Consider the following 19,900-nt stretch of genomic DNA (forward strand, 5'->3'; position numbering starts at 1 on the left):
GTTAGTAGCGTTAAAGCCAAGAGCCCCCACATGCGCTAGCGGTTAGCGAGAGGCTGTAATTATAACACTGCAAAACAGTCGTTTTGCAACATTGCTAACGTGCTCTCTGTTGCCCCCTTGTAGCTTAAAAACAAGAAGAGGTTCAGGTATTTAAAGGTCACCGGCAGATTTGATCCCTCTTACCCCAAAGGGGCTTCTCATGGAGAGAAAAACGATGGGTACGATATTCCTAGAAGGGATGGGGAGGGATAGAAATATCAATATAAATAAACGTTCATGCATTATATTTATTTAAATTGCAAAGAGTTGATTGCAAAAAAAATAAAAAATAGATAATTGTACTTAGCAGATTGATGTATGATAATAAAAGTATTTCTTGGTTCAGTAACTCCTAGGTATGCCTCATAAATAAGGCTATTGTTTCTACGGGGTAGTTTAAGAAATCAAAAAGGTCATATTAAGTGTCATAAAGAGAGGATAGATACAGCCTGTTGTGCTCTTATCTCTTAATCTGACGATGAGACCAGCGCTGAGGAAAGATGAGTAGAGATGGAGCTGTTATCGTGGGCCGTATTGTCATCCTAGACCAGCATTTCAAAGTTCATCGCTGTACTCCAGGGGTGAACTCACATTCATTTCACATATGTAACATTTCTTACTGAGTATCCTAACTCTACGGTTAGCCTAACTTTCCATTGCAAGTCTCACCTTATACCTGATGGTGGCGCTGTTGTTGTTGCTTCTGTATAATACCGGATATCCCTGTCCTGTATTTAAGCTACTATCACGACATGTTTCCTATGCAATTATAACAGATCTGCTTATAATAAATATAATTATGCCCTAATAAAGAAATGTATCATCTGCTTAGCTTTCCTTTTCATTTTTGAAATCCCCTTATTAATCTAAATATTTCTTTATTCCTTCCTAATTGAAAGCCTTGTAGCTCTTCCCTCCTTGTTAGAGGACCAAGCAGTGCCTAAGGTTATGTTCAGAGGTCCCAGCTATATTTGAGTGTCGGGACCCTCCTAAATTCAGAAAATTGTGGGATCCGAGGAGAGGGACCAGCACCAAAATATTATTATTGGAGTATTTAGTAACCTTATATTGTCTACTTTTTATATCTCGCTTCTAGAGACACAGAGGGGAGGTATGAAAAGAAGAAGTGGGCGGGACCTAATTACATTTGCATCATCTTGTGGGCGGGGCATAGTGTATGGGGTGCGCTAACTTCGTACTCATGAACCTGTCAGCGGTCAATGCATTTTAAGATTCCTCTTTAAGTCTGTTATTTCGGCTGGGAGTGAACCTGCGGCTGCTTTGTTTAACTACATACGTAAAATATTGCATCCAGGACAATCCGCCCCCAGACTTTGTACAATTTACGTATCACATTAAACCCTTTTTTACTGCCATTGTGTCTGATTAATTTTAAGGATGAATATATAAAAATATTCTTTTTATACCTAGTTTCTATGATGGTGTTAGTAAGTCACCGTTTAGTACAGTGCCATTCTTTGCTTTCTCTTCCCCACGATTTTCTAGAACCCCCTCTGTCAGTCTAAGTTAGCTGTGCTGATCCTATTGCAGAACAATAACTTGGGGACATGGCCTAGTGGTCAAAGGTACATGTGATGTTAATGGGGCATGGCCTAGTGGTCACAGATACATGTGATGTTATTTGGGACATGGCCTAGTGGTCAGATACATGTGATGTTATTGGGGATATGGCCTAGTGGTCACAGATACATATGATGTTATTGGGGACATGGCCTAGTGGTCACAGATACATGTGATGTTTGGTCACAGATACATGTGATGTTATTGGGGACATGGCCTAGTGGTCACGGGTACATGTGATGTTATTGGGGGCATAACCAGGTGTGGATAGGTCCCGAAAATAAGAGGAGGCAAAGAAGCAGAAGACACAGTTCCCTACATTCGCTCATACCCTGCAGGGGTATAATATAAAACCATATATATCCCACAACCACAGAGGTGTTTGTGGTTTGTGTCTCTTTAAGAAAACCTGATGTCCATATATATTATTCATGTATCCCTTTTATAGACACGATACCACTAACCAAACTGTTTTTATTACTTCTGTTTAGAAGAATTCCCCATTACGTCTGCTGAATCTCTATTCAGTCACATGAGATGGGAGCAGATACGGCAAATTAAGGGAAATAACTATGTAACGCCCCCATTGTCTGGCCACTGTTTAGTTGACAGGGGTCCCCTGGTTGGCTTAATTGATAGTCCCATCCCGGGGCCTGTTGGATTATCTTTGGTGGGATAGGAGATTTAAATACCTGCTCCGATCCCCAAGAAAGGATTGATGACATTGTGAGCTTGAGATCTAGTTCCCGTTGAGTTGACAGCTCCAGTTTCATTGTGTACTGATGTTCGGGACCTAAGTCGAGAGTTGTGTTTGAGTAAAAGTCATTCGAGATAGCTTTGACCTTGCGGTTAGTCAAGCCGAGATAGAGTACCGACTGTAGGGGGGCTGCACCCACTTTGTGGAATTTCCTCCCTCGCACAGTAAGACTTTCCTCTAGTCCTCAAACCTTCAAGCGTTCTCTGAAAACTCAACTCTTCAGGCAAGCTTATGATATTCCTCAACCACCATCTTAATCTCCCAAGGATACCCTATTACCACCCTCTACACAGCTAACACAAGAAAACAACCCTCTGACCAACATTGCCACACACACAGCCCACTCAATACTTTTACCTTTGCATTCTAGCTAGTCCAGTGTGCAATATGATGTAGCACATAAAATTGTGTTTCAAACTCCCATTGTCCTATAGATTGTAAGCTTGCGAGCAGGGTTCTCTTACCTCTCTGTCTGTATGTATTACCCAGTATTGTTTTATTAATGTTTGTTCCCAATTGTAAAGCGCTACGGAATTTGCTGGCGCTATATAAATAAATGTTGATGATGAAGTTGTATCCAAGAGGCAAGCTAGCCTGAGATGCGAACAGAGGGCTCTGGTTTCAGGGATCAGGGAAGAGCCGGAGTGTATAACGAGCATGCTGGGACTGATAGTGCACCAGTAAAGTGACAAGAACCCATGTGGATTGTGTCGCCAACCTGAATGAAGAGAGTCCAGGTGACTGAGAGAGAGAAATGGACAGAAATCCAGAGTGACAATTCCCAAGGCGAATGATTATCATTTCTGATGTAAACCTGTGAACCACTGTCTATATTATTTATTACCTGCAGCCAATTAAAGTCCTAGAGGAGTAAATAAAGTAGTGTGATTTCACCCAGAGATGGTCATTTGCTTATTGCACCAGGAAACTCAACTACCGAACTAGTTATTAAACTTGCATGTGCTGGGTACCAACTTGAATGAAGCGTTTCTGAGACATAGGAGAACTAATTCTATTCAGGAAGAAGAGTTCTATACAACATACAACCTCTAGACGTGGTATAGGATTCCCTAGTAAAGTGCTGTTTATTTTGCCCGGCAGCTCTGCAGGACGCTGACAATATAATATCAGTTTCCACTGGACTTTTGTTGTGACGTAGTGTAGAAGTGAGATGACCACAGAAGTGGACACACTAACTGCTGCACTTAGGTAAAGAGTAAGTCAACTCAAGATACAAGCAATAAAATTAAAACTTGAACACCCCACTTGATGTACTTAATAAATGTACCTTTATTTTCATGTTTGTCTGCACTCCCAGTAGGTAGGAGGGAAAGTAATGTTAGACTGCATGGAGGATTGTAGTTTGCTGTAGTCTACGGTGTGAAGACCACAATCTCCATCATACCCAACAGTATTCTGCAGCTTAATTACAATGTTTAAATCGAGCAAACTGGTTAGCAACCAGGACAGCTGAAGAGCCGTTATTGTCTGGGACATCACTGGATTGCTTATTCAGCCGAAGAGAAGTTCCAAGATAAGTACAGTTAGTCTTAATAGTAGATTTATACTCTTGGCTGGAGATACCCTTTAGGCTGATCTGCAGCTTAATGTGTCCTGTTCCTGCATTGTTGCTACTGCAACCCTCATTCTTATAGCCTGTTTCCGACCTTGGATGTCTTCGTGAGTCTTTGATTGGGCTGCACAGTCCTGCTTTTCATAATTGGGCTGAAGGGGACCTCTAGAGTACATTAAAGACCTATCTAACCTCAGTGAGAGAGAAGTTTTCAGGGAACTCAAGTATAGGATTCAGGTTACTGTGGTATCCCCAAAAGACACCTGGTCATCTCCTAGAGTGGAATAGTGGTGGCTCTGTGATATCTGGACCTCGCCTGAAACCTTCAGTGGTTTATCAGTGGAGAAGGGTCCATCAATGGCAGAGATGAGTAGTCCAGAAAACGCCTACACAGCGCCCATCAACTAGGACAACTCGAGCGATGGCATTGTGACTGAAAGCCTTAATAAAGTACCTTAAGGCTACGGTCCATTTCGGATGCCATGCAGATGTGGGATAGAGTTATTGGGTTGCATCCCAACTTTGTTCTCCCGGCTCGTAATCTCTCTCTCCAGGCAGTGGGTCAGCTCATTCCAGATCTAAATCTTGCTGTTTGGAAAGCTAATGGGATTTCCTCCATGTCGGATTTATTTGCCCAAGGCCTTTTTCTTCCCTTATCCCAGCTCCAAGATCATTATAGTTTGCCATCCTCTGAGACATATAGGTACTTGCAAATCAGTCACTGGGTCAGAACTGTCTCTAGGACCCCCTACTCTCTTATTTCACTCCCAACACCTGTCATAGATAGATTGACGAAGAGTAGTGGGAGAGGTGGAATAACATTCAGGTACCACTACATTTATTCCCTGATCCCCCCAACTAAAACACCTGCACAAACCCAGTGGGAGACGGATGTGAATTTAGTGCTCACTGAGCGACAATGGGAAAGAATTTATGTAACTTCCCACCGTATGTCTAAATGCATTAACCATACTGAGATGCAGGTTAAACTCCTCAACCGGTTATGCCTTACCCCGGAACGGTTACACAGGTTCTGGCCAAGCCAATCAAAATTTTGCTGGCGTCAATGTGCCCAAATAGCCGATATTTTCCATGTATTCTGGTCATGTCCGGTGATCCAGCCATTGCGGAGCGAGGTATTTGCTTAGATTTCTTCAGTCTTAAAGACTCCTGTTGCTCCAGACCCAGCTCTAGCTCTCCTCCACATCTACCCGACTTCTATTCCAAAACATGACCGCTACCTATTGGGTCGCATATTGATTGCTGCTAGAGCAGCAATAGCACAGAATTGGAAGTCTCAGGCTCCCCCCACCACTGCTCGTATCATCTCAAAGATACAGTACAGCTTTGAGATGGAAACAACAGACACGCCCTAGGCCTTATCTGCATCAGCTCCCATCATGAAGTGGTTTAGATGGCATGTGTACATTATGGATGGCCCTGGGCCCCCTCAGGATATTTCTGGTCTCCCAACAGCTCATTCTCCAGCGGCCCCTTTAGAACCCCCCCAGCCAGTAGATCAGCTTGCATCCCCTGTTAGCCCATCTATGATGGAGTCATCTTCAGAATGCCAAAACGTAGGCTGATATGTCTTGATACATTCTTCTATTTTAAAATGTATATTGTTAATACTGTGTGCCTTATCTTAATTTAGTGATCCTTCTCCCCCTGCGTGGGGATTTCTTATGTGTTTTTCCCTGTGTCTGTATTTCCTTTTCCCCTCCCCTTTTTTTTTTTTCTGTACCCCATATGTCTTTGGAAAAATTTAATAAAAATATCGATGCAAAAAAATAAATAAAGTACCTTAATTCACACACAAAAAAAAACCACGTCCATGTTTTAGCCCAGATATAGAGTGAATGTGTGAGTTCTATTATAGGGCAGCACGGTGGCTCAGTGGTTAGCACTTCAGCCTCACAGCACTGATCTTATCTGTGAGGCGTTTGTATGTTCTCCCCGTGTTTGCGTGGGTTTCCTCCGGGTGCTCCGGTTTCCTCCCACACTCCAAAAACATACTGGTAGGTTAATTGGCTGCTAACAAATTGACCCTAGTCTGTCTGTGTGTCTGTCTGTGTGTGTTAAGGAATTTAGACTGCAAGCTCCATTGGGGCAGGGACTGATGTGAGTGAGTTCTCTGTACAGCGCTGCGGAATTAGTGGCGCTATATAAATAGTTGCTGATGATGATTAATAATAATATTATAATAAAAAGTTCCAGTATAAAGTTCCTGTCCATAAAACGTCAACCTACTTTTAAACTTTAAGAGATAATGATTCAAATATTCCACGAACAAACAACAAAGTCTGAAATAGAATCCGCTTTGTTTCAACCGGAGGGATTTTTGCCGATCAGATTAAAGAGACGGATTGGCCAGTTATGTGGAATGATATGAGACCAGATAGACAGCGGACGCTTAGAGATAAGAGAGACTGAGCTCCTTCCTCAAATCTCTCTTTTCATGCAGCTACAGTGGATGAAAACAAATTATTTGTGACATATTGTAACTTTTATGTTCAACAATTACGCCTGGTGTTTGCTCATTGGTTTAGCTCGTATTCATGTTACAAACAAAGATTTTATTTTCTCATTTTACAACAAATCAAAAGCCAATAAAATAAATCACTCTGTCCTCGCTGTTTTAAATAAATTATTGTTATAATAATCTCACTGTTTGGGTGTATTTTCTAAACTGTTATTGGCTCAATAAACTGGAACTCACGACGCACACCGGTTTCGCAAATGGCTTTGGTTCCCGCACTGGTGAGTCTTGATGGCAAGTTCCTTAAAGAAGGGACCTTTTATTAGAATATCTGTAAAATAAAAATGGATTGTAATAAAAAATGCTAAAAAAGGTGCAAAATAGTAAAGGAAGAAATATTATATAATTGAAAACTATTTTTCACTCCTATCTACAACCAAGAGCGCACAACTATCTGACTAAATGGCTTTAACATGGATAGATTGAACGACGAGTAATCAGAGTATTTGGCCACTATAACGATCAGACTGAAGTACAAAGTTACAGACAGACGTTTCAGCAGGGGGTCCTGTGGACAGGTTCTGGTGCTGGGTGATAGACAATGTCATAATAACGGGAAATACGTTTGTTGTGGATGATAGCTCAGTACCCAGGACATAGGCAAACCGAGGGGGGTATCCTAGTGCCTGGAAACCCCCCTCCAAGCCTGGGGCACTGTATAATTGAGGTGGATGGACCCTGCCTAACAGTAGTGCACACAGCATTGCCCATGTATATTATGGGGATAGGAAGAGTTGGAGAGCAGCCAAGCACTGTCTAATATTATAGCCACGCCCCCATGCATGCTGGTCACGCCCACTGGTGGCGTGGTGTGGAAACCCCCTCTCTACAAATCCTGCGTTTGCCCCTGTAGGGCTGTAACCGGGGCTCAGAAATCCCTTTATTCAAACTCAGTGATGCAGCATCACCAGGGACTGATTCATTAAGACACACAAAATTAACGTAAATTATGTTCTGTTTTTTATTTAACAGCACATCTAATGGTGCATACACACAACAAGGAGCGGGATACGTCCAATACATATGTGGAATATAAAGTCCTAGCGGGACGCTGAATGTCACCTGTGAATCATATAATCATTAATGACAAAACATTAAAAAAAAACTTTTGTTTTCATTTTGTTCTCCATACATTTATTAGGATGTTATTGACCATACATAAAATACATTTGTACAGTTCCCCCTGATTGCAGACCCATGTTCTAGCTATATACCCAGCCGTCATCACTATGACTTGTCACTTACACCTGACCTGTAGCTGGTATGTGCTATCGAGCTTTACACGCCCTTATTGTACATTGACTATGGGCAGACGCCAACTCCTCCCCCTGTTCTGCCCATGAAATAGTAGTCTGTAGGGTCCTTTGCTCTCGAAGATGAATTGGATGTTGCTGAGCTCTCTGGCGTATAATCCGGTTCCGGACATGTGCCTGAGTGATTTACCACAAAATACGGCACATATCGACATTTACGTTCCTTAATGAATCTGGCTCAAAATGAGCTTAGATGAGGAGAATACTGCGCAGTATGAAGCTGCTGCAGCGTTACACCGGATATTAGGAAATTGTGACTGTTTCAGTGGATATCAGACTCAAGCACCATTCAGAGCCCATTGTCTACCAGAACTGAGTTTAGATGTTTGACATTAAAAGGGGCACTGTAAACCTATATACTAACTGTATACTGGACATAGGGGAATTGTATACTGGACCTGGGGCAATTTTATATTGGACATGGAGCTATTGTATACTGGACATAGGGGAATTGTATACTGGATATGGGGCTATTGTACACTGAACATAGGGGAATTGTATATTGGACATGGGGGAATTGTATACTGGACCTGGGTTAGCTGTGTACTGAGGCTTTGTATACTGGACATAGGGGAATTGTATATTGGACATGGGGGAATTGTATACTGGACCTGGGTTAGCTGTGTACTGAGGATTTGTATACTGGACATAGGGGAATTGTATACTGGACCTGGGTTAGCTGTGTACTGAGGATTTGTATACTGGACATAGGGGAATTGTATACTGGACCTGGGTTTGCTGTGTACTGAGGATTTGTATACTGGACATAGGGGAATTGTATACTGGACATGGGGGAATTTTATATTGGACCTGGGGGAATTGTATACTGGACATGGGGGAATTTTATATTGGACCTGGGGGAATTGTATACTGGACATAGGGGAATTGTATACTGGACATGGAGCTATTGTATACTGGACATAGGGGAATTTTATACTGGACATGGGGGAATTGTATACTGGACCTGGGTTAGCTGTGTACTGAGGCTTTGTATACTGGACATAGGGGAATTGTATACTGGACCTGGGGGAGCTGTATACTGGACCTGGGGGAGCTGTATACTGGACCTGGGGGAGCTGTATACTGGAACACTAGAAAGCTTTGTACTGAGATGTGCACTAGACATGGGGGCTACATATTATGCTGCATTTTAAAGTCATGGTCCAACGGGTACATGATCTTACACATAAAGATTTGTATAATATGTACATTTTTCAGGACAAGACGACTTAGAGACAGCACCTTCTGACCAGATTGCAAAGGATAAATGCAAGAAATATGCTCCCAAATATTGCTCTGCAGGACTGTTAGTAATATAGATGTGTTATCTGCACCAAAGAGAGATTACTACAGATTCTGCCTCTGATAAGAGAACCTACATTCAGAGTCCTGTCCTGTTATTCCCACTCCTCAGATACTGTGTCATCTTTGATGTTTTTGTTTTGCATTCAGCTGGATACAGGGCTCTAAATGCTAATCCAGTGACTTCCTAACGAGATTGATTTGTGTTGCACACTGGACGTGCACAGAACCGGGATTAGTGACAAGCAGATTGTTGGCTGATCTCAGCTGCAATTAACGGTTCAGGCTGCGTTGTCCTACAGCCTCGGCATCTGGAGGGCAGACGATGCTGCAGTGTGTCACGCAGGTCTGCCGGCTTGTCGTGCAGCTGACCTTCTTCTTATAACGCTGCTCTTCCACTTGCCAAGCAAACCAACTTCACTTCTCTAATGCCCACTCAGTCTTCTCTTCCTTGACACCTCTTTGCCACCTTTAACTCTCTTCTCTGCCCACCTGCACCAACTCCCCATTTATCCCTCACTGCCCCTACCCACTGCCCGTGCTCTGGCAACTTTTTCTCTCCCTTTTGCCGCCAAACTACTTGAGCGACTTGTGTGCAACCTTCTATCTCCTCTCTCCCCATTCTAGAATCTCTGCAATCAGGATTCCGTCCCCAACATTCCGCTGAGACCGGCCTCACACAGTGATCAGTGATGCACATACAGCAGAATCTAAGGGGAAAATGTATCGAGCTGCGGTCTGAGTTCAAGGAATCTTCATATGTACCAAAGGGCTGGATAATCGCCGTTTTTTAAAACTCCACATTGTCGTTCCTACTTTTAGCCGTGATAAATACATTCATCACATAAAAGGAGCTAGCGTTATTTATTGATTAAGAGGGCAAAATTAATATCTACTTACATTACGTTTAAGCGAATGTTGGGCGCACAAAGAGCATCAGCTTTAAATCAGATTGTAAGTTCTCTTATGAAAGTCCCCTCCCTACTCTTTGTTTTCGCGTCTGCATTTATTTTGTCTACCTCGTTTGTTATGTTTTATGCTGTCTTCCCACCTGTCCAGCACTGCGGAGCACTGAGGTGACTTACAAATCAATGGCAAGAGCATAAAAATGATAATAAGCAGATATTTGAACTTTTCTATGTAACTTATATGATGTAAATGGATACTATAAAACTGTACACATAAATATAACACTATACCAATCACAAACTGCAAATGTTTATACGCAGACGGTTTAATGGTTACAGGTAAATTCACATAGTCAATAAACGGTTTGAAAGGAGATCACCCCGAGAGTGACTTATAGAAATTCAGGTGTTTGGACTCGCGGACAACAATCAGAAGTTTGCTTTTCTAGAACAATGGCTTTTACAATCCGATGGGTCACTGTGGGTTACAGAGCGGTATTTGGCACAGATGTGCGCCGGTGCCCTCTTGGAATATTAATGCGACATAGGTAATTTGTGGATGAACTACAAGTCTCAGCAAGCCACAACTTGTAGTTCCGTGGCAGCTAGATAATCACAGGTTGGCTTGTAGATGGATGTACCAGTCATTCTGTCAGCTATGTCTGTTGTACATAGTCTCCTGTACAGTATATCTCTCTTTTCAGACCTTTCTGATTTTTTTTGAGGAAAAAAAAGAAAGTTGTTCTATGGCACCAACTGTGGGACAATTACCCAGTCAGTATAATTATCATGGGAAATAAAATCCTCTATTTTCACTTGTATCTAGGGTGCGACCTTAAACAGGAGGAAACAGGGGTTTGTTTAACAAGGTGCACTGAGTGTCCCTAAATAATTTTTTTTATAATTACATGAACCATCCCTTTAAAATATAACTTTTATTGATTGTAAATCTAAAAAGGACCAGCGAAATATAAAATGATATCAAGCTAATAAAACCAAAAATGTGGAAATAAAATTACTGGGTGCACTTAATGCTTTCTCCTGTATGAACAAGGTGAGGGATATAAAGCAGATTGTGAGCTTTAAATAAGTGGTCAGTATGCAAATCAATGTACTGAGTCAATGTTCAATTATCTGCCACTTATATAGCCATTAATAAATACACCACTGAGAATAGTAGGGGAAGATCCCAAACTTGCCTACTTTGGGCAAGTTCTTTCCGGGAGGGGGCGGGGCATAACCAAACGTGTCATTTTCGCCCCGCCCCCCGCGACGGTAATACCGTTTTGTCGCAGGGCTGAGCCTAAATGACGCGATTCACTGCGAATCGCATCATTTTGTGACAGCAGCAGCGGGATGCGGGAGATTTGCCAGCTCTCCCGGGAGTCTGTGAGACTGACCCAAATTTCGGGAGTCTCCCGGACATTCCGGGAGAGTTGGCAAGTATGACTAATCCCTGATAGTGTAACCAGATTTTACGACTTTTAGCCGTGATAAATACATTCATCACATAAAAGGAGCTAGCGTTATTTATTGATTAAGAGGGCAAAATTAATATCTACTTACATTACGTTTAAGCGAATGTTGGGCGCACAAAGAGCGTCAGCTTTAAATCAGATTGTAAGTTCTCTTATGAAAGTCCCCTCCCTACTCTTTGTTTTCGCGTCTGCATTTATTTTGTCTACCTCGTTTGTTCCTGTTTTATGCTGTCTTCCCACCTGTCCAGCACTGCGGAGCACTGAGGTGACTTACAAATCAATGGCAAGAGCATAAAAATGATAATAAGCAGATATTTGAACTTTTCTATGTAACTTATATGATGTAAATGGATACTATAAAACTGTACACATAAATATAACACTATACCAATCACAAACTGCAAATGTAGAAAACTCAACCTTGAAAAGTCATCACATTCCAATGGTCAGCAAAGTCCATGCAAAGCCTTCTGCAGCGCCATCAACTGTCCAAAAGAGGTAGTGCAGCAACTCTTTTTTTGTTAACCCAAAATAATTTTTGTTTTAATAAGATTCCTCTCCACATTGTGCCCCAGAGTTCACTTTTCTGCCCTCTTGTCCCATTTAATTGTATTTCCAAGGCTCCAACTTGACTGCTGTGGATCCCAAACTTTCTCAGTTTGGGGCACCCTTAGGGTCTCCATAGTTATTTCAAGACACCCCTAAGCCAAAATAATTACCCAGTAGTCCCCCACCTTGCTTAGCACCGTCCCTGGACACAGCACCCCTGTGAGATCGTCACGGCAGACCAGTTTGGGAACCAATGCCCTAGTGTCTTCTGTGTGGAAGACTTAAGTCTTTATATACAAAGCTACCACCATAGAACCAGGTCTCTGGTCTTTCCACAAGTCCAGACATGTCCATGTATAATTTTTTATCAATAGTGTTAGTGTTATGTTGCTGAAAAATAAAGGAGAAGACTTCATTACATGTCTTACTGTATAAAGGGACATTATTCGGGAATGTTTTCCACTGCTTTGTGCTGACTAAAACATGTCTGTGAGATGTGTTATCCTTACGTTTGTCCCTATGTTATTACATGGTAATGTCATTTTTGCATTCTACAATTGGCCACAGAAATTTCCTCTTGCAGAGCGAGATTATAAAAATGTGATAATTGGAGAGGGCGTGATTGTAGGAGGGCTCCTTACCACAACGGGGCTGTTTCCATTTCACAAAAGGACTTGAATTTTGTCCAGATCTGGCGGTCATCGGGTCTCGTCATGTACTTTTATTGTAACCCATTTTGGTCCCCCGTGTTGCACTTCAGCAGAGAAACCCATTTTTGGAAGAATACTCAATCAATACTCAATCAATACTCTCATCAGTTCAACAAATTGGTTCCAAAATTCGAAAAGATCGCCAATATTTTTGAAATTTTAGATTGATTAAAAACACTGAGCTAAATTGGAGAAAATCATTCAGTTTCGACAATGTTTGAGCCAAATTTAGTACATTTTGGTGTTTTTTTGTTAATTCCAAGCAGTGAGTTTCTATCATGAACCTCAAATGCCGAGTTCGAACACAATCATTTTCAATGATCAATTTAAACAAAAAAGAAAATTCTTTTTTTTTATTTTTAGTGAAAACTATTACTTCTATAATGTTTTCAAAATGTACTTAAATTAAAACACCAAATTTAACGCGAACGGCCAACCTTGAACAAGATCAGTGAACCTTCAAATGAAAATGACGAAACACTAACACAATCTGTGAACGGAGACAGCGAACCACCAACATGATCCGCAAATTAGAATCGGGGATTATTGAGATTGTATTGTGAACATGTTCATTGTCGAACCAAATTTTTTGGGGCACTTCCAGACCCCACTCATGCTTAGATGCCAATATATAGAGAAGTATGACTTTGGGGTAGATTTATCGAACCTTCTGTAAAAGGAATAGTGGATGTGTTGCCCATAGCCAATCAGATTCTAGCTATCGTGTTCTAGAATGTACTGGATAAATGATAAGTAGAATCTGAATGGTTGCTATGGGCAACGCCTCCCTTTTTAGAAGGTTTGATAAATCTACCCCGTTTTACTGAACATTTATTGAACAATAAACTCACAATAAATCCAAATTGGTACCTGGGCCCCAGCTTCACGCTGCCACTGAGGACCCCCGACCATCCGTTACCTCCGCTGCCACTATGTACAGCGAGCGATCTGAGTGTCACAGCCCCCCTGCTGTGTGCCCACGCGTAATACAATGATAGCACACTTAGAGTAATTGAGTGAGAGTCAGGTGACACAAGAATTTCATATAATATCCGTGCCCTGAGAACAGACACCTGATCCCCCCCGGTCACACAGTAGCCTTGCTCTGTGCCTTGCCTTTCAACAGTACAATGACACTAGCAAATGCATCTGTAAACAGTCCCCAGGGCTTACGACTAATTATACCCAGCGCAGGGGGTCAGATTCCCGCGGGGTGCTCTTTATATGCAGACGGTTTAATGGTTACAGGTAAATTCACATAGTCAGTAAACGGTTTGAAAGGAGATCACCCCGAGAGTGACTTATAGAAATTCAGGTGTTTGGACTCGCGGACAACAATCAGAAGTTTGCTTTTCTAGAACAATGGCTTTTACAATCCGATGGGTCACTGTGGGTTACAGAGCGGTATTTGGCACAGATGTGCGCCGGTGCCCTCTTGGAATATTAATGCGACATAGGTAATTTGTGGATGAACTACAAGTCTCAGCAAGCCAGAACTTGTAGTTCCGTGGCAGCTAGATAATCACAGGTTGGCTTGTAGATGGATGTACCAGTCATTCTGTCAGCTATGTCTGTTGTACATATTCTCCTGTACAGTATATCTCTCTTTTCAGACTTTTCTGATTTTTTGGAGAAAAAAAAGAAAGTTGTTCTATGGCACCAACTGTGGGACAATTACCCAGTCAGTATAATTATCATGGGAAATAAAATCCTCTATTTTCACTTGTATCTAGGGTGCAACCTTAAACATGAGGAAACAGGGGTTTGTTTAACAAGGTGCACTGAGTGTCCCTAAATATTTTTTTTTATAATTACATGAACCATCCCTTTAAAATATAACTTTTATTGATTGTAAATCTAAAAAGGACCAGCGAAATATAAAATGATATCAAGCTAATAAAAACAAAAATGTGTAAATAAAATTACTGGGTGCACTTAATGCTTTCTCCTGTATGAACAAGGTGAGGGATATAAAGCAGATTGTGAGCTTTAAATAAGTGGTCAGTATGCAAATTAATGTACTGAGTCAATGTTCAATTATCTGCCACTTATATAGCCGTTAATAAATACACCACTGAGAATAGTAGGGGAAGAGGTCTGAGTATAATAATGTGACTAATCCCAAACTTGCCTACTTTGGGCAAGTTCTTTCCGGGAGGGGGCGTGGTGGGAGGGGGTGGGGCATAACCAAACGTGTCATTTGCGCCCCACCCCTGCAACGGTAATACCTTTTTGTCGCAGGGCGGGGCCTAAATGACGTCCCGACCATGGTCTTATCTGTGTGGAGTTTGTATGTTCTCCCTGTGTTTGCGTGGGTTTCCTCCGGGTGCTCCGGTTTCTTCCCACACTCCAAAAACATACTGGTAGGTTAATTGGCTGCTATCAAAAATTGACCCTAGTCTCTCTCTCTCTCTCTCTCTCTCTCTCTCTCTCTCTCTCTCTGTGTATGTTAGGGAATTTAGATTGTAAGCTCCAACGGGGCAGGGACTGATGTGAATGAGTCCTCTCTACAGTCCTGTGGAATCAGTGGCACTTTATAAATAAATGGTGATAATGATAATGTAATTGTAAAAAATGATTTAGGGACACTCAGTGCACCTTGTTAAACAAACCCCTGTTTCCTCCTTTCTGATTTTTTGCCTGATGGCTCTGACCCCAATTTGTGCCGGATTAGGAATGAGGCCTTATGCAAGATACTCGTTTGGGCCTCCTTTCACTCTCCATTTGTAATAAAAAACAAAAAACACACAGACATAAAAATGGGTTAGAGTGAACCTGGAACCTCAGTGCCCCTAAGCCTTAGGCAGGAGTCTAGTTTGGCTCCCTGTTCACATGTTGTCATCCTTGGATAGAGAAAACATGTCTGTGCAGATGTTAAGTGGGATGTTGAGCCCCACCTCCCCCTAATCTCTCTGTGACTGTTTACTAATCTTCTGTGCTGCTCTCTCGACGGTCACTAAGACTGGAGATGACAACTGTCAGAGGGACCTAGGAGAATGTATCTCTGTGATCCGCTGACACGAGATGGTGCGAAGAGATTGATCCACCGTGCACAGGAAGTGACTCTACTTGTGGCATTTTATGACAAAGTCACATTTGAGTTCATGCAATGCTCTGCAGTGACGGAATGCTCTGCTGGGCTGTGGCACTTTGCAACGCAATGTTCTGCAGGGGCCATGCCAATTTGTGAGATGTGAGGTCATAAAACTCATCCTAGCTCTGACAGGGTACCAAGGCATTCATGGCAGAATGCAATCACATGACTGTGAACTTGAGCTATTGCAAAGGTGCAATACTCTGCAGAGAACTAATCGTTCTGTCAGAAATAAGATGGAATGTGAGCCAAGTAGGGTTTGTGGGGTACTAGCCAGGGATGGAGCTACCCCTACAGAGGGCTTACACAGACCTCTCACCTGGAGAGCTGCGGGTGGCCAGAGCTTGCTCCATAGTGGATGTGCTGTGCACAGGTATTTCGCTGGCCTGAGGAGGCAGGATCGCAGGATGTCCCCAACATTCTCTGCAGGATGGATGGGGAGTGACAGTCACTGATCAAAGGGGAGGGGACAGACTCAGAGCTTGAAGCAAGGACACAGGCAACCCAGACACTACGGGCAGGTGCTGGATGGACCCAGGGAGGGAGAAGAGAGTGATGATCTTCAGGCTCCCAGCAGGAGATGGGTTAATGGGAGAGCACTGCAGAGACGACTGAGTGACAAGGAGGAGAGAGCCGTATCCTGCAGGTAATGCATCTACAGAAAGATGTTACTGGTCCTGCAAATTACCTGAGACATCTCTGGGGCAACACTCTGCTTGTTTTACTGACGAAACATGAGCTGTGGGGAGAGGAACGTCTAGTTATTGGTGCAATAGTCTGAAGTCTACACTGGGGATATGGTGCAAAACTAGTTGCTGGTAATATTTCTGGTGCAATGTTCTGCAGAGGGTATACAAGTTGCAAAGAGAGAGCGAGAGTGTCCCTATAATGTTAATATCAGAGGGTGAGGGTTTTGCATTTTGGACAGGTGAGGTGTGATCTGCATAGGTGTCCTACCTTATCTGTGACGTGGTGACTGGTGTGGGGGCTGTTACATCCCCCCGGGAGAGATGTATACTTATTCTGTGTGTTTACGCTGACCCATGCTGTGACCTTCTCTTGTTCATCTTGTTACAGAGCTATGAGTGACAGCGGGTGACAGCAGGTGACACCGGCTGTGATCCTGTCTGAAGTGACTCTCAGCCGTACACTGATAAGAGGGATCAGGTCCCACGGGAGCTTGCAATCTAACACCAGCACTGAGGATGTGAAATATTGATCACTAGCAGTCTGCGGCATGTCGCGCAGTTCGGGGGAGTGCAGGGGGCTCCCCCTCTACAGCCTCTACACAGCCCCCCCTGCTCCGGACCCTATGCATTACTCATCTGTGGCCCTCAGCGCAGAGCCCCCCCTAAACAATGGCTCCGGGACCCCCTGCTCTTCCCAGGACCCCACACTGCAGGTGAGCAGCCCGGCTGGGGGTACGCGGGACGTACACACCGACTACTCCCCCAAGTGCTTCTATCGCCACTACCTGACCCGCACCAGCATGCAGGGCGACATCTACAACTTCCTGGAGAGACCCAGCGGCTGTCGGTGCTTCATATATCACTTCAGCGTGTGAGTACATTATCCTTCTCTCTATTTACCATGGTTGTGATATCTCGGCCGGCTCTGGACGTCCTCCAAGCCTCTCTTATCTCCGCCACTATCCTATTGCTGTCTCCATTGCATTCAATAGAACCTGTAGCATCTCCTCGATTTCAAAGTTGGCAGATTCCTTTAATGGAGAATATGTTTAACAAATACATAATTCAAGCTCGTGTTCCTTAGATTTCCAGAGCGATTGTTAGAAGGTTTCCATAGATCACTGTAATCCGGCACACGCTATGGTGCCTCTGAGTGTAGCTCTAATTATTTACAACTAATCCTTGAATTTATCACATAGACCTGTTCCTCCTTGCAGTACACAGTACCACGATCTCTGCAAGGGCAGCGCTAGAAACTTTTGAAAATCATTTGCTGGGACAAGCCTGCTAGTTTAGTCTCACAAGTTACTTTATGCCCCCTAGACAGGCACAAGGGTGACATCAATAAACCACTGGACGTGATCATTGCACTTTTATTGAATTTAAAGTACCCCTTGGATACATCTTAGCTTCAGCAAGCAGATTACAAATAGATCCTGGTTGTTATATTTAACAGAAATTACTGTGTGTGCAGAATTAAAACATATACTGAGAATGCGTACAGAACAGAAGAAGTGGTAATGTGCAGTTATCCATCTATACCGATTAAGCAGAAGCAATGCTATAGAGACACAACATTCAGGACAAGAGAAGTGGTACTGTGCGTCATCCATACATACAGAATAAGTAGAACCGGTCTGGCATACATACAACATTCAGGACAAGAGAAGTGGTACTGTGCGTCACCCATACATAAAAAGTTAGATCAGTTTATGAGAATTATATTCATCCCACGAATACGAGAACTTGTTTTCTGCAGGCGATCAGTATTTAAATGGATGTTGACAAGGTAAACATACTACAAAGAAATAACCAGCTACTGCCCGGGGCAGAGTCAGCTGGTAGCTGTACTGTCTGTATAAAGCCTACGCAATGCTTTTGTGATCTATATAGTTATTGAGTTTTAATTTCAGGCAGTTGCCTATGGCACTAGGTCTATGTGGGAGTCAAAAAGCCAAATGGAAAAAGACAACCTTATTTTTCTCCTAGTTAACGACCCTCCCTGTCAGGAATGCCCAAAGGACCATTCAAAGCCATAATAGTAATAATAATAAATAATATTTTATAGGTAATTACTTATAAAATGACCTCTGAAGACTCTTTTAGTTTCGGCCTCATCCGGATCCAATGTTTTCTGCGGGAAGGTGCGGAGAGGGGAGGGGTTACCCTGTGATATTGACCGATAGTCTGATATTATTATCATTGATCTATAAAGTGTTGGGTCGCATGGTTTTCTGCCCTCTCCGTCAGTCGCAGTAAATATTGTCTGTACACATTTTCTATGCCAGCTTGTCCCTCTCTGCAGCCCGGGGCTGACCACATCCAGGATTTTCTGACGGTTTTCTTGCCAAGTTTGGGGATCTGCCTCTCTTTCGAGGACACATTAATCGCTCTGTGTTGATAAGCTCTGTCAGCTGTGCAGATGTTGGAGTGAGTGGCCAGGATAATCTGCAGCGGCTTTATCCTTTATGTGCATCGTGCGGGCGAGGATATTATCATCCCGTGTCCGCTGGGCCTGGCATCTGCCTCAGCACCCTCTGTGCTTACACAGAATAAACCGCTTACAGGGCGGACATTTGCCTGGCCTTGGTTGTAGCTGCTGGGTGATGTTAAAATAAGTCTCAAAGGGCTTCTGAGGACCAATTTTAAAAAGCACAAATCAGAAGATAGACAATTTTTAGGTCGACTCATTCCATGTGCCCATATCGGCCAATCAGGTGTTGGCTTTGATCGGTCTCGTACATGGTAGACAATGGAAGCTCTTATCTCATTGGCTATTAGGGGTAACGTCACATTTCCGCAGTTGGTACCATGTTATTAAATAATTATTATGGTATGAAGCTACTGTGGTCCTTTCATGTATTCAGTCTATAAAATAAGGGGCGCTACGTCCTATTGTCATTTTACCCCATTTTTCTATTATACATTAATTGGTAATATATTAACATAATGCAAATTTGGGGTGAGCAGGGAGGACAAATAATTTGATCTTTGTACCCGGTGATATATGTATAACATGTTTGTCCTTGAACCTCTCTGGTATGACAGTTTATACCATTACAGGAGGTTGAGTACAATATATCTTTAATCATTTTAGCATTGGTTGTGTATAGGGTCTTAAGGGCAGATGGGCCACATAGCATTAATACTACATCCACCTATTTTGCCCTTTCATCAATCTACTGATTGGAGCAATTTGTGATCAATGGCTGTGACCAGTAGTCGATACACGGGGAAGATTCTGCGTTCAACAGAACAGTTGAACGCAGTGTTCAGCCGAATTATATGAGCTGCAATTAGTTCATTCGGACAAATGTCCACACAGTGAGACTGCATATTAAGACCCCCCAGTATGGGTGTTATTGATT

General features: G+C 42.8%; 1 protein-coding gene across 5 annotated transcripts in view; it reads left to right on the forward strand.

Annotated features, from left to right (window-relative positions):
- LOC142153194 (potassium voltage-gated channel subfamily KQT member 1-like) overlaps positions 1-19,900 on the forward strand; it is an 80,269-nt gene that overhangs the window by 1,659 nt on the left and 58,710 nt on the right. For 2 of the 5 annotated variants that reach the window (XM_075210549.1, XM_075210552.1), the window contains exons 1-2: positions 16,319-16,489; positions 16,921-17,403. The exons of 1 other annotated variant lie outside the window; for it this stretch is intronic. In XM_075210549.1, coding sequence (XP_075066650.1) covers positions 17,081-17,403 — 323 coding nt within the window. In that variant the 5' untranslated portion in view covers positions 16,319-16,489; positions 16,921-17,080. Of the gene's footprint in view, positions 1-16,318; positions 16,490-16,579; positions 16,662-16,920; positions 17,404-19,900 lie in introns of those variants that run through there. 2 more of the 5 variants (XM_075210550.1, XM_075210551.1) reach the window with 2 other exon arrangements.

This window comes from Mixophyes fleayi, chromosome 4, assembly GCF_038048845.1.
Source record: "Mixophyes fleayi isolate aMixFle1 chromosome 4, aMixFle1.hap1, whole genome shotgun sequence".
Lineage (NCBI taxonomy): Eukaryota > Metazoa > Chordata > Amphibia > Anura > Limnodynastidae > Mixophyes > Mixophyes fleayi.